The sequence below is a fragment of the Pollachius pollachius genome, assembly GCF_949987615.1.
Source record: "Pollachius pollachius genome assembly, chromosome: 15".
In the NCBI taxonomy this organism is placed as follows: Eukaryota; Metazoa; Chordata; class Actinopteri; order Gadiformes; family Gadidae; genus Pollachius; species Pollachius pollachius.
In genome coordinates, this window is record NC_136948.1 from 15,948,147 (window position 1) to 15,960,888 (window position 12,742).

The 12,742-nt window shown below is 47.6% G+C and overlaps 1 protein-coding gene across 1 annotated transcript in view; it reads right to left on the reverse strand.

Moving 5' to 3' along the window:
- dlgap2a (discs, large homolog-associated protein 2a) overlaps positions 1–12,742 on the reverse strand; it is a gene marked incomplete at its 3' end in the record, with an annotated part of 129,933 nt that overhangs the window by 42,453 nt on the left and 74,738 nt on the right. Inside the window, exon 3 of the mRNA XM_079752287.1 lies at positions 3,116–4,383. Coding sequence (XP_079608413.1) covers positions 3,116–4,383 — 1,268 coding nt within the window. The remainder of the gene's footprint in view (positions 1–3,115; positions 4,384–12,742) is intronic.

Sequence of the window (12,742 nt, forward strand, 5' to 3'; positions counted from 1 at the left end):
AACAGGTTGTGTTTTGTATTCTCACAGGACTCTCTCATAGAGCTCAGCTGTTGAAGCCAAGGACGCTTACAAGGTGACAAGTGGATCATCAAACCATCTGTAGACCAACCCCCAGACACACTGACGTACACCCACCCACACACAAACACACACATACAGGTACCCCCCCAGACACACACAGGTACCCCCACACACACACACAGCTACCCACGCGCGCATGCACGCACTCACGCACTCATGCACGCACACCCACACACACACACAGCTATCCACACATACACCCAGGTTCCCATTCACAGACACATACACACACAGGCTAAATAAATCGGCAACAAATAACGCACTTCTCCCTGGCTGTTGTAATGATGAAACTAAAAAGAAACTAAAAGAACAGAAGAGAAAAAATAAATCAAAAAGATCCACAAAAAGCATAAATCCCCCCCCCCCCCCCCCCCCCCCCCCCCCCCAAGCTGTCTTCTGAGAGACAGAGTGGGTTAGAGAGAGAGAGAGAGAGAGAGAGAGAGAGAGAGAGAGAGACAGAGAGAGAGAGAGAATCGATCTAGAGGGAAATGGATGGACGGGGTGGGGGGCGTGCGGAGGGCTCTGATGTGTCACCGTGCGGCGATGGGATTGATAAGACCAGAGCTAAACATAGCCCTGCGGCAGGGCGCCGGGGGAGGGAGGGGCGGGCTATTTTTAGCCCTGTTTATGGGGCCGCGGCTTTCCTTTTTTCTGTGGTTGTTGTGGCCGTCGCTGACTGCAGCTGAATGCCCCAACAGCCCAGCACAGCGGAGTGGGGCGGGGGGGGGGAAGGGGAAGGGGGGCTCGGTCGGGGACTACATTTGTCTACCTCTCGTCTCGAGATTAGACCACTTAGTGCGATTGGAAGAAAATGGCGGGGAAGGGGGGGGGGGTGGGGGGGGGGGAGTTGCTACGGCGATCCGTCAAGTTCACAACAAGTGTCAGTGGTGGTTCTAAATGTGCACTTCAACCCCCCACACCCCCAAACCCCTCTAACCCCTTTCCCCCCCCCCCCCCCCCCCCTTTCCTTTCCTTCCTACCCATCCGTACGAGGACCCCCTTAAAAAAACCAAAGCGGACGTTTACTGTCAACATCAGCAAGGGCAGGAATCATCTCTGTTTGGCGGTGGCACGTGCCGCTTTTTACGACATCGTCCGAGCGATGCAGTACTCTGCTTTGCAGCCCTGCCTCCACTTTCTCCCCCTTTCCTCCCTTTTGTCCCTCTCCCTTCCCCATGCGCCGTCCGGTTTTATTAGGGCTGCAATATGTCGCTGAGACACATATTTCTGTCCCGGGCGGTACGTGCTTGCAAGGGGATAGAACATATATAATATAATCGTTCTCTGCATTATCCCATAACCTTTATCGTACCCATATAAAAACCAACCACGTCCCGCCTATCTGAAGAAACTGCTGATTCATAAGTGAATCCCTGTGGTGCAATAGTCTTTCTCTCGGAGCCAATCACGGGGCTGAGATAAGTGCTGCCTTTTAAGACCCTGATCCCCTTTATTGCCAGCCATTGATGGAGTTCATTGATTTTCCCCTGCTCCACCAGCTAACCCGGTGTTGCTGGCCCACACAGAAGACCGTATGACAGGGTCCATGCTGCGATGTACACTCCTGGCACACATAACCAACTGCCTCGACGCTCCATCGAAAGTCCACTTCGGATGAGGAATCGGCCCCCCATGACCTCACTCTTAACATACTCTGTTATGTCAGCGATGTTTGGGGTTGAGTATTAGTATTGATGTTTTGTCGCCCGGCTGACGTTGCATTGACTCGTCGTATTGATTTTGCATCTAATTAAAACGTATTGATGCATCAATCCATTTCTGTAGTGATATGTAGTAGGGAGACGGATCCGAAGGATGCACCAATCATCTGTAAATCATATTGTCACTCCTGCTCATTCACTCAACACACGTTTGCATTTCTATTTCCATTCCAATTATTGTTGTCGTCGTTGTTTGGCAATGCGGGTATGCGTTTTCCGAATTAAATTAGTAATACTGCATCTATTTTTGAGCTTCTCTTCTGCTCACTGTGCAAATAAAGACAAGCATGTGTTCAGGTGGAGTGGGCAGAGCGAGTGGCAGGGGGTGTGGTGTGGGAGGGGAGGGGGTCGATTCTGGTTGGAAAGATGAGGAACGGCATGGCACGCGCCATGGGCATACATCGCATATAAAATGTGTGGGTGTAAAACCGGCCCTGTTTTACCTTACATACACACAGTAGTGACCACCAATGCGTTAAACACGGGAGCACGTTAAATGCGTAACGCACAACCGTAGATTATCACTTTTAGTGATAAAAATAGTGCGCTTCGTTTTAGTGTGCGGTGACTCTTCGAGCTAATGTGTAAAAAAAGTGTACGTCGAAATCCAATAAGAGAAATTGAAAACCTTTGCCTCCCTTGCGGGCCTGATATGTTTCTGTTTAGCGTCATCGATCCTCACGGGGGCCGCGATGTGAACACAGCGCAGGGATGTGAACACAGCGCAGGGATGTGAACACAGCGCAGGGATGTGAACACAGCGCAGGGATGTGAACACAGAGCAGGGATGTTAACACAGGGCAGGGATGTGAACACAGACAAGGGATGTGAACACAGGGCAGGGATGTGAACACAGAGCAGGGATGTGAACACAGACAAGGGATGTGAACACAGTGCAGGGATGTGATCACAGGGCAGGGATGTGAACACAGAGCAGGGATGTGAACACAGACAAGGGATGTGAACACAGCGCAGGGATGTGAACACAGCGCAGGGATGTGGACACAGCGCAGGGATGTGAACACAGCGCAGGGATGTGAACACAGAGCAGGGATGTGAACACAGAGCAGGGATGTGAACACAGAGCAGGGATGTGGACACAGCGCAGGGATGTGAACACAGAGCAGGGATGCGGACACAGAGCAGGGATGTGAACACAGCGCAGGGATGTGGACACAGGGCAGGGATGTGAACACAGGGCAGGGATGTGAACACAGAGCAGGGATGTGAACACAGAGCAGGGATGTGAACACAGGGCAGGGATGTGGACACAGGGCAGGGATGTGGACACACATCGGCAGCGGCGGCCTCACCTGCAGGAAGTGACAGGGCCTGATGCTGGGCTTGAGGTCCGCCGGCGTCATGGGCTTCTCCAGGTTGAGACTCGACTTCCTGTAGGCCTCCTTGGCCTGGCTGACGGTCAGCGTGGACCAGGAGCTCCGCTTCATGAACTTCCCCTCGGGCGCCATGGCCACGCTGTCGCACGCCGAGCACTTGACGTCGTTGTTGCTCTTGGACGTCTTGAGGGACAGGTGGTCCCCGGCCAGGTGGGCCTGCATGGTGTCCAGGGGGTAGCAGTGGCCCATGTGCTCCAGTTGGTGGCGGGACATGACGCTGGGCGTCCGGTACGTGCTGTCGCTGTCCAGGTTGTCGTCCGAGCTCCACCAGCCCCCCGAGCGCTGCTTGGCGCCGCCTCCGCCCCCGCCGCCGCCGCCGCCGCTGCCGCTGCCGCCGTCGCCGGCCTTGCGCTCTTTGCTCTTGCTGCGCTTGCTGTGTTTGTGGTGGCCGTGCTGGTGCTGGTGGTGGTGATGGGGGTTGGAGCCCTCGCCCCGCTGCGAGTCGCCCTTGGTGCCGTTCATCTTGGACGAGCCCTCCAGCGAGTGGGACTTGGTGAAGAGCCGCTGCACCGAGTGCACCAGGTGGCGGATGCGTCCGGGGCTCTCGTTGCGCGGCTCGGTGGTGGTGGTGGTGGTGGTGGTGCGCTGGTACTGCAGCGTGTGGAAGCCGTCGCCGCGGTGCATGGGCATCTGCTTCTCGAACTGGTCCAGCAGGTTGGCCGGGATGCGGTTGGATTTGCCGCTGCCGCCGTGCGAGGACAGCCCGCCCCCGCCTCCACCCCCTCCACCTCCACCCCCACAACCGCCGCCGCCGCCGCCGCCCATCTCGTCCCGGGACTCCCTGCTGGCGCCGCCGGCGTCCCGCGTGCCGCCGCCGCCGCCGCCGCCGTAGTGCATGCGGGGGAAGGTGCTGCTGGAGAGGGAGTGGTCGGTGTTGGACATGGAGGAGGGCATCGCCATGCACTCGGAGTGGATGGAGCTCCGCGGGGAGCAGCGGTGGTGGCCGTCCAGGGGGCAGCTCTCCGTGGGGCTGAGGAGGTAGGAGGGCGACCGGGACTCCCCATGGTGGAGGTGGTGGTCCAGGGAGTGCTCGCAGTCGGCCAGGCCGCACGTGTGGGCCGACACGGGGGAGGTGAGCTGCAGCTGGGCGGGGCGGCCTCCGGAGAGTCCCTTCATGTTCCTGGGAGGAGCGGAGTCGGTGTCCTCATCGAAGTACTGCGAGGGCGACCATGAATACTGCTGGTCTGTGGGGTTCAGAAGGAGAAGAAGGGAACACGCTCAACGAGTGATGAGAGACAAATCCTTAGAAGTCGCACTAGTTCTGAAAATAGATGCCTTTCATGATCGCCGCTTCTCAGCAAAAACGCCAAATTAAATGTTCCTTCCCTGCTGGTGATTATCCACACATTATTGTTCTCCTCACTTCCCTCCAAACTACAGAGAGTAGGAAAACTCAAAAGGTACAAACTGCTACATCAGCACAATGTCAACCTTCCTAACTCCACAAGAGAGAGAGGGGGAGCGAAAGAGAGAGCAAGTGAGAGAGAGAGAGAGAGAGAGAGAGAGAGAGAGAGAGAGAGAGAGAGAGAGAAGGAGGAGACAGGTAGGAGCCTGCATTGCCATTTATCCAATGCAAAGTGAAATAATAGCCTATCACTCTGAGGCAGTTGTATCATCCGTCAAAGCCTTGAAGAGTGCGCTTTGAGGCGCACGGCTGGACAGACGTCCTTGGGAGGCATAGGCAAAATGCATCACCTCCACGCCACACACACACGCGCTTGAACGCACGTACACACACGCTGTCACACACACATACTCGCCACCACCTTCTCAGGCACGTACTCGTAGATTAAAACCCAATTCGTCTCTGATAGGTCATCAAGGGCAGATGTCCAGGCTCTTCCATTGAAATGTGTTTGACTCAATCAGAGGAGAGTTTTGCCCCTTTTTACTGCTTAGCATCCCAATGATTCCAGTGTATTTGCAATCCCCTCCCTTTGAATTGGCCCTGGGATGATGGGTAAACTGTCAATAGTTTAGATAGCACAGATCCCAATGATGAACTTGTCCCCGCATTACAAAGAGAAAACGTTTGGGGGGTCATGCATGGATATGCAAAATTGCAAAGCATCAACATACTGTTGAATTATTTTGGTATTGGATGGACTCAGTTATCTTTCTTTGTTATACTATGACCTGTTTCAATATGTTTACGATATTTACATGATTTTACTATGAAATCCATCACCCATTGTATATTCAAACGATTACCCATAATAACTGTTATATGAATGACAATAAAATGCTAAAATACAACCTCAAATCTAATAATTATAATAACTAATAAATACCACAACTACAACAGCTATTGCCTAACCTTTTTTGTTAGGTCAAACTCATGCTTCACGTCCCGGTGGCAAAAATGTGCCGGACGATTCCCACGGCCGTATCTCATACTTATATGCACCCTGCCATGTGCAATGGTGTAAAAGAATAAGAAACAAACAAGCGGACCAAAATAGCAGGAGCTTACACTCTCCCTGGGCTCCCCAGCACATGCCTCATAAACTCTCAGACTCTCAGCCAACTGTAACCCCATGGAGTGAAGGCGAGGTTTTATGAGGTGTGAGCGGTGAGAAAGTTGTTGACGAAAAATAAATAAACTGCCATAAACAAATAAACAGTCTTAGGTTTTAACATACATGAATATGAATGAGGATTTTGGCCGATGATTTTATTGGGTCAGAAAAAGGCTTTTTACTCCTAAAAACTGGAATAGTTCCAATGTTTGAGCTCATATGAGCCTTTTGAGAAAGCCCAATGTCTTACTAGAAGGTAATGCCTTAAATTTGCGTTGCCATGATGAGTCTTAGGATTTTCTTAATCATTTCTTGTGGTATTTTGGATGATATTTAGCGCTATAATATTATAGAGAAAGCAATGCAGTTCATTGAAGAGATCGGGGGGAAATCCTGATCGGTTCTTAACAAACATTGTCAATTTTACTGTCTAAACATGATTGGGAAGGATTGCATGCAAGTAATCATTATGCATTAGTTCATCAAGGTACCGTCACAGATATTCACTATTATTTGTTATGCAGTTGTCCCATGTAATCACCATTTCGTAATAGGCATCAGACACACAATGATTGTGTTGCCTAGTGGCTAGCATCCCATTGTATTGCTAGTAAATACAAACCAAGGCATGTATGCTGCACTGCAAGCAATTACCTACTATGTGGTACAATAATAATGATCCCCTGTCCACATGGGTTACCCCCCACATATTAAATGGCAATTTGTTGATTCCAAACAAAATAAAATGAACTGAAAACAAACCAGCAGTCATTTTGTACCGACATCCTCATGCTCACCGCTCAACCACAACATCTCCCCCTGAGGCGAGCCACAAAAACATTTCAAGACTTTTGCTTGAGGGAGTTGAGGGATCTTAGATGTTACAGCCATGTGCAAACATTGGCTTCATTTAGGGACCAATTTATTGTATAGAACACTGGCGCACATGAGAAAACATGCTATCTATCTATACAGAACAGATTAGGAGATTCGTAGTGATTCTAGTAGAGCTAGGCCGGAGCTACAGTAAAAAGGTAATGCAACAATGAGTTGTATAACAAAAATAATCCACTATTCTGCTCTATAGAGGCATCATTACTGTGGAGGTAACTTTGTTATTGCATACTTTGAATCATATTCAATACAAAATGATCAGAAACTGATTCTACTTTTAATTTTTGTATGTTCAAAAGGAACCAATTGAATGGTATTAATAAGATCCCAAAGGTAACTCAAGGAGGCATGATGGAATTAAATGATTGGTGGCTTGGGATTAAGAAAAAAGGAACTCAATATGTTTACTACTCAACGTGAACACTTATCGCTCACAATAGATTGAAACATTTCTAATGGGAGGCTTGATATCGACCCCCGAGGCACTGTCATGCTGAGCAGTCCTTGTTCTTCACTAATCTCCATCAGCAGAAGCCAAATACTCTTCTTCTTTTATGTCGCCATCATTTTGGATTTATAAGAGTCACATGGGTTTGTCTACTCCATGGCCGGATGCATAATGAATCACATCAAATTAAAACGTATTTTCAAAGAAATACATTTAAAAAATCAGTAACAAATAAGACAGAAAATAAATATGAAAAAGCAATCGTTTTTAAACGTATCATCCTTCTACTGTGCCACCTTGTTGAATGTAGGTTGTCATGGTATTAGGAAACTCAATTAATTAAAACTATTGTCACTTCTGTGACAGGAAAAAAACACTTGAGGATGGTTGTGAGGAAAGCCACTGCACAGCATCTATGAACAGGAAGATAACGCAACGACACAGAGCACCTGCCAGAATAAACCAGGTGATTTCCACTTGAGGGTTGTCCATCTGGCTCCACTCAACATACACTGGAAAGAGGGACGAAGGCACCGCCGTTTGTTGTTTAGTTGCGATGACACATTTCCTGTGTGAAGTTATGCCACCGTCTTACTCTGTGTCCTTTCGCAAACTGAGTGACGCATTCCTCAGAGGGCCTCCCTTGGTCTCATGACTACAGAAAACATTATTGTTTCTCTCTCCTAACCACATACTTAGGGTTGTCTGAGTGCATGGATAAAAACAAAAAATACGCAAAGGAGCACAGGTCTTCAAAGATGGAATGCTACTAACACTCTGAGACGATAGGATATTAACGACAAATGGCAAGAAAGCAAGGGTAGGTCTCTCGGTGACAGAAACTACTTCCAGCTAAAGCCTAGCCTGTTTCTGCCAGAGCCATTGACAGAGAGAGTTGCGTCATCTCCGTTGACTCCATCAGACCAACCTAGTTTAGTACAATCAAGAAGACACTCATTAGCTTCAAACATTGGATACTAATAGCAGCAGAGCAGCATAATAATTATCACATATTCAATTCATTTAGCAACATATTTCACAGCATCTTAGCTATTTTAGTTAGTGCGGAGCAAATCAATATAGTAGTACATAATAGTTTAGATGGTTTGTTAGGTTGCTTTTATGTTCTGTGAATTCCATCAATGGCTCTAAACATAACATTGAGTGGGAAAGGATAGCCTATTAGTAACTAAACACTGTGACCTCCTATTTCAGATCACATCAATGTATCTTAAATAGAATAATAATAAAGTGTTGTAGGCTGGGACACTATTGTGCCATGCATGGCTATATATATTGATGGAGAGTTTGAAGATGCAGAAATAGACCTCCCTATTACTCAACTGGAAATGTTCTAAAAATGACTGCATGTTGGATGACGTGGAGATGCATTGCTCTGCCTACACAACACCCTGACCAAATTACATATTTTGTGATGGTCAGATTGATGCTCACTTGCATCAAGTATTTTAACATTTTCTTTCTGCGGGGAAGCAACGCATCGTGACTGCTCCCACTACCGAGAGGTTGGAGCATCTCCAAGACAGTGAGGAAAGACCAAGACATTGAAACATTAGTGATGCTTGAGTATATTTAAGCTTCAATAATAGGAAGCTAAAATAAACTTGAAATGCTTTTGATTTTGTGTTTTAGTCAGTGGATACTTTTATACTGGAGGTCAGAAATTGAATAGACTTCACACCAAGTATCTTTCAATGGCAACACATTGAACCTCATGTTACTGCACATTACTGTTGTTGGTGGAGTCCGAGGCTTTGGATATGCTAAGGCTCGGTAAGGATGGATTGATGTTCAATTAATACCTTATGCTATTTAAAGCTTTTTAAAAAAGTCTGCAACAATTCTGACTCATAGAAGCTTAAACATCCCAGCCTGTCAGCCTGTCACTCTTTTCTTTAATTTGGGCTAATTATATAATTCTAAAGATATTAAATACTACTACTACTGATTTACTACTGATAAGCAGGGCAGTTTGCGATACTTCCAATTCATTTGCATTATTTTTACTAGTTACCAAACATTACTTTTCCATGGTAAATGAGCAAATTGATGGGCAATTTCCCCCCCGTCTTTCCCCCCCATTGAATCAACTCTGTCTTTCTATGGCTCTGGTTTCTGGTGTCTGTGGACTTGCTTTGTATTATAAAGAAAAAAAGCACCTGACATGATCAGTCTACACAGAGGGCCACTCTGTTTGAACTATCAGTATAAATGATCGCTTAAGGCGAGCATAAATGTTGAAGGAGGACTTCAATGCAAAAGAGTCCATCGCGGTCTGAACTGATATCGATGCTGCTGATGAAACCCACGGAAACAATATTCGGATTCTGCACTCACTTTAGAGATGAGGTCGTTCAATGTTATGTCCAAAAGTCTTTAGACCTTGTATAGAGTCTTGTTGGACTGCAAACTCTCTGTCAAGTCAAGCCAATAATAGCGGATTTAAGACTTGGCACAATCTGTCACCCACCAATCGTGCCCGACTAAACATCTGGATGCGCACCAAAGCCCCAATATTATCAAACTCCTCCGTCTCCCGCCAGTCATGAACACACCCTTAAATCTGACAAGGCTGCCGGACGGAGGCAGGAGGAGAAGGATGAGGAAGAGAGCCGGAGCAGGAGGAAGAGGGCTCATTTATTAAGCGGCCCTCTTGTTTCGCACTCTTGTTGCGTTACGAGTGTGAATAAAGGTCGTTTTGCTCCTCTTAACACATTAGCATTTAAATAGCATTATATCTGAACCCCGTTTCCCTGACAGCTCCAACTCTCCCGCTGTCCCGGCCAGCAGCAGCTAACTGCAGTTGGAAACAAAGTTAAAAGATAATGAAAAGTGCGGGAGAGGACCAGGTGGGTCAAAGACACACGACCTTGAGCACTGGTGGAAGAAAGTGTTGCGGCAATAGCCACAACACTGTTTAAAATAAAGCTTCTCCCGTCAGTATTTTTGTACGCGACGCTATGGGAACCTTAAAATGATTTCACATTCATTCAGAGTCACCGGAAAAAACAGGGAAAAGTACAATCTGTCGAACGACTTGATATTCTCATGCTTGTTCTGAGACTGTGATCAAAGCCACAGCGTGCAGCTCTCACTCATACATCTCAAATCTTACGGGAGGAGGGCGAGTCAGTACCATATGGGTTGATATCATACAAAGTAAAGTTTATATTTTGCAAGGAAGAAAGCCGAGCACCTTGTTGGATTTTGTTGGTTGTCATGGCATTAAGGCACTTGATCACCCAACATCTCTGACCGGAAGTATGCCTCAAGAGATCATTCAGATCAAAGCTAGATCAAGGGTTTTATGGGTCTGAGAATAATGCTAAAATATTTGTCATCATAAATATGCATCACAAACATTTCTCTGTTGCAGAGGTCAATGTAATTGCCTGCAAGTCGGTCTCTAATTCAGCATAAATAACGCTCAAAGTTTATCAACGAAGGCAAACAAAAGGTGGGCTAAAATGTTTGCCAAGTGCCAGGGGTCATTTTAGAAGCATACAATAGGAGTGCTTTATTAAAGGGCGGTCAACTTAAGGAGCTTAGTTTGTCTAATTAAGACAAACATTATCAGACACACAGACACACAGACACACACACACACACACACACACACACACACACACACACACACACACACACACACACACACACACACACACACACACACACACACACACACACACACACACACACACACACACACACACTAGCCTGCTGAACAGGCAGCCGGTTTAAATCACTACCCAGGCGGACCGGATAAGCATGGCCTTGGCTGAGGGCTCCCCGTGTGTAATGCTTATTCGGCCATCCGAAGAGACAGCAATATGTGCATTCATTTTAAGTGTGTGTGCGTGTGCGCCGTTGGAATCTGATCCTGCAACACACAACCCCAAAACGCCTTCACCCTGTGAGCCCCACCACTTCATGCGGTCGTGGCAGTGGGCAGCCATTCTGCTAATCTCTCGTCTCTGACACGTTCCATCCATCAATCTGTTGACGTCAGCACACGCGTGTCACCTAGCAGACCCGGGGAAATGTGTCTTGGGTCGGGTGATTCATAAGCGATGACATATGAAACACAATGGCACAGAAAACAGTCGCATACGCACGCACACATCATAGTATAGTATCAGACGATTCACAATCGCACACAGCGGGTCAATGACTAAAGGTTTGTGGACCTTATGGATGAGGGGATGAGCATGGGGGCTATAATCCAATGTTCACAGCTGCTTCCTGAAAAGTCATTATTGTCGTGATTAATCACTTTTTATAAGGGAAAGAGAGCGACCCAAATTAGTTGAATGAGTAAAAAGAGAGAAAGAGAGAGAGAGAGAGACTGAGAGACAGAGACAGGGAGAGATAAGGGATGATGGAATAAAAAGTTTCCGGAACATCTGTTGACATTCTGAAAGGCTTTTCTGCGTGGGTTGCCAGGACGTTAACATGAACGCGGCGTCGGCTTTGCCATCTGTCTGCCTGCAAATAATTGATCAAAAGAGGCCGACTTTGATAATGAACGGCTCATCCACCGTGTTGGTGTGTAAGGCTTTAAGGCGGAGAGGTGATGGATCAAGTGCTGTGAAATCCGATTTGACGCAAGTCCCAACGCACTTGCATACAGAGCTTGCATATTTGCTGTCGATTCAGCACGACATATTCATGCTCTCTCGCTGTGCCTCTCGATAGAAACAACAGGGGTCCAAACCCCCCCCCCCCCCCCCCCCCGCTCTGTTTGCCAGCAGGTTGTGGAGGAGTCGACCTGTGGCCCGGGCGGTTAAAACAAAGTGAGGCCAGGGAAGAACAGTGGGAGTGGAGTGTGCTCTGCTGTCGCCCAAAAAGTGTCAGCACACCGTATCTGGCAGCCGTGGCCGTGACACACAAGCCATGACGCATCACATGCCCACTGCCATAACTCCCTGTCAGAGTGCGTTGTGTATGTGCATCGGACATGTATGTCCTGATCTGGAGGCAGACGGACAGATTCCACGGAACTCACGACAACGTGGTCATGTGACGACGTGGGTGGAAAGTTCCAGAGCTATAATGAGACGCCTATTTGTCCTTTCCATCCCACACATTAACGTTAACTGAAGTGACACGGATTAGAATCCGACTTTACGTCCCCGTGTCGTGGTACCGGAATAATCTCAATTCCTACATGTCCATTGGACCTGATGCAGTCATTCCTGTGCACTACAGACGCCACACGTAGGAGACGTGGCTTGTTATTTTCTCCATGGTAAGTGCATTAAGCGAACATAGCTGTCCAGTTATGTGTAAATCATGCTGAATGTGAACTTCATACCACAATAAAAGCCCTTGAGGGGGTTGTGCCTATCCTACTGTCTGTGTAACCATGTGCATTTTTCTTATGTGTGCATTTCTGTGTGTGTGTGTGTGTGTGGTAAGAATGTGTGTATGTGTGTAAATGCCTTATGTAACATCCAGAACTGCTTTCCCATGCAACTTATTAAGAAGATGCCTCGGAACGGTTTCCTTAGCAACAGTTCTTCCTTTCATCTCTCCTCGCTTCTCTTTGAAGTCACCAAGGCGATCGGGGAAAAACAGAAAAAGGAGAATAAGTCAGACGGCCCCGCCACTATGATTTGTAGAATTAAGTAGACAGAAAACACGTATTTCTTCTCCGCCATT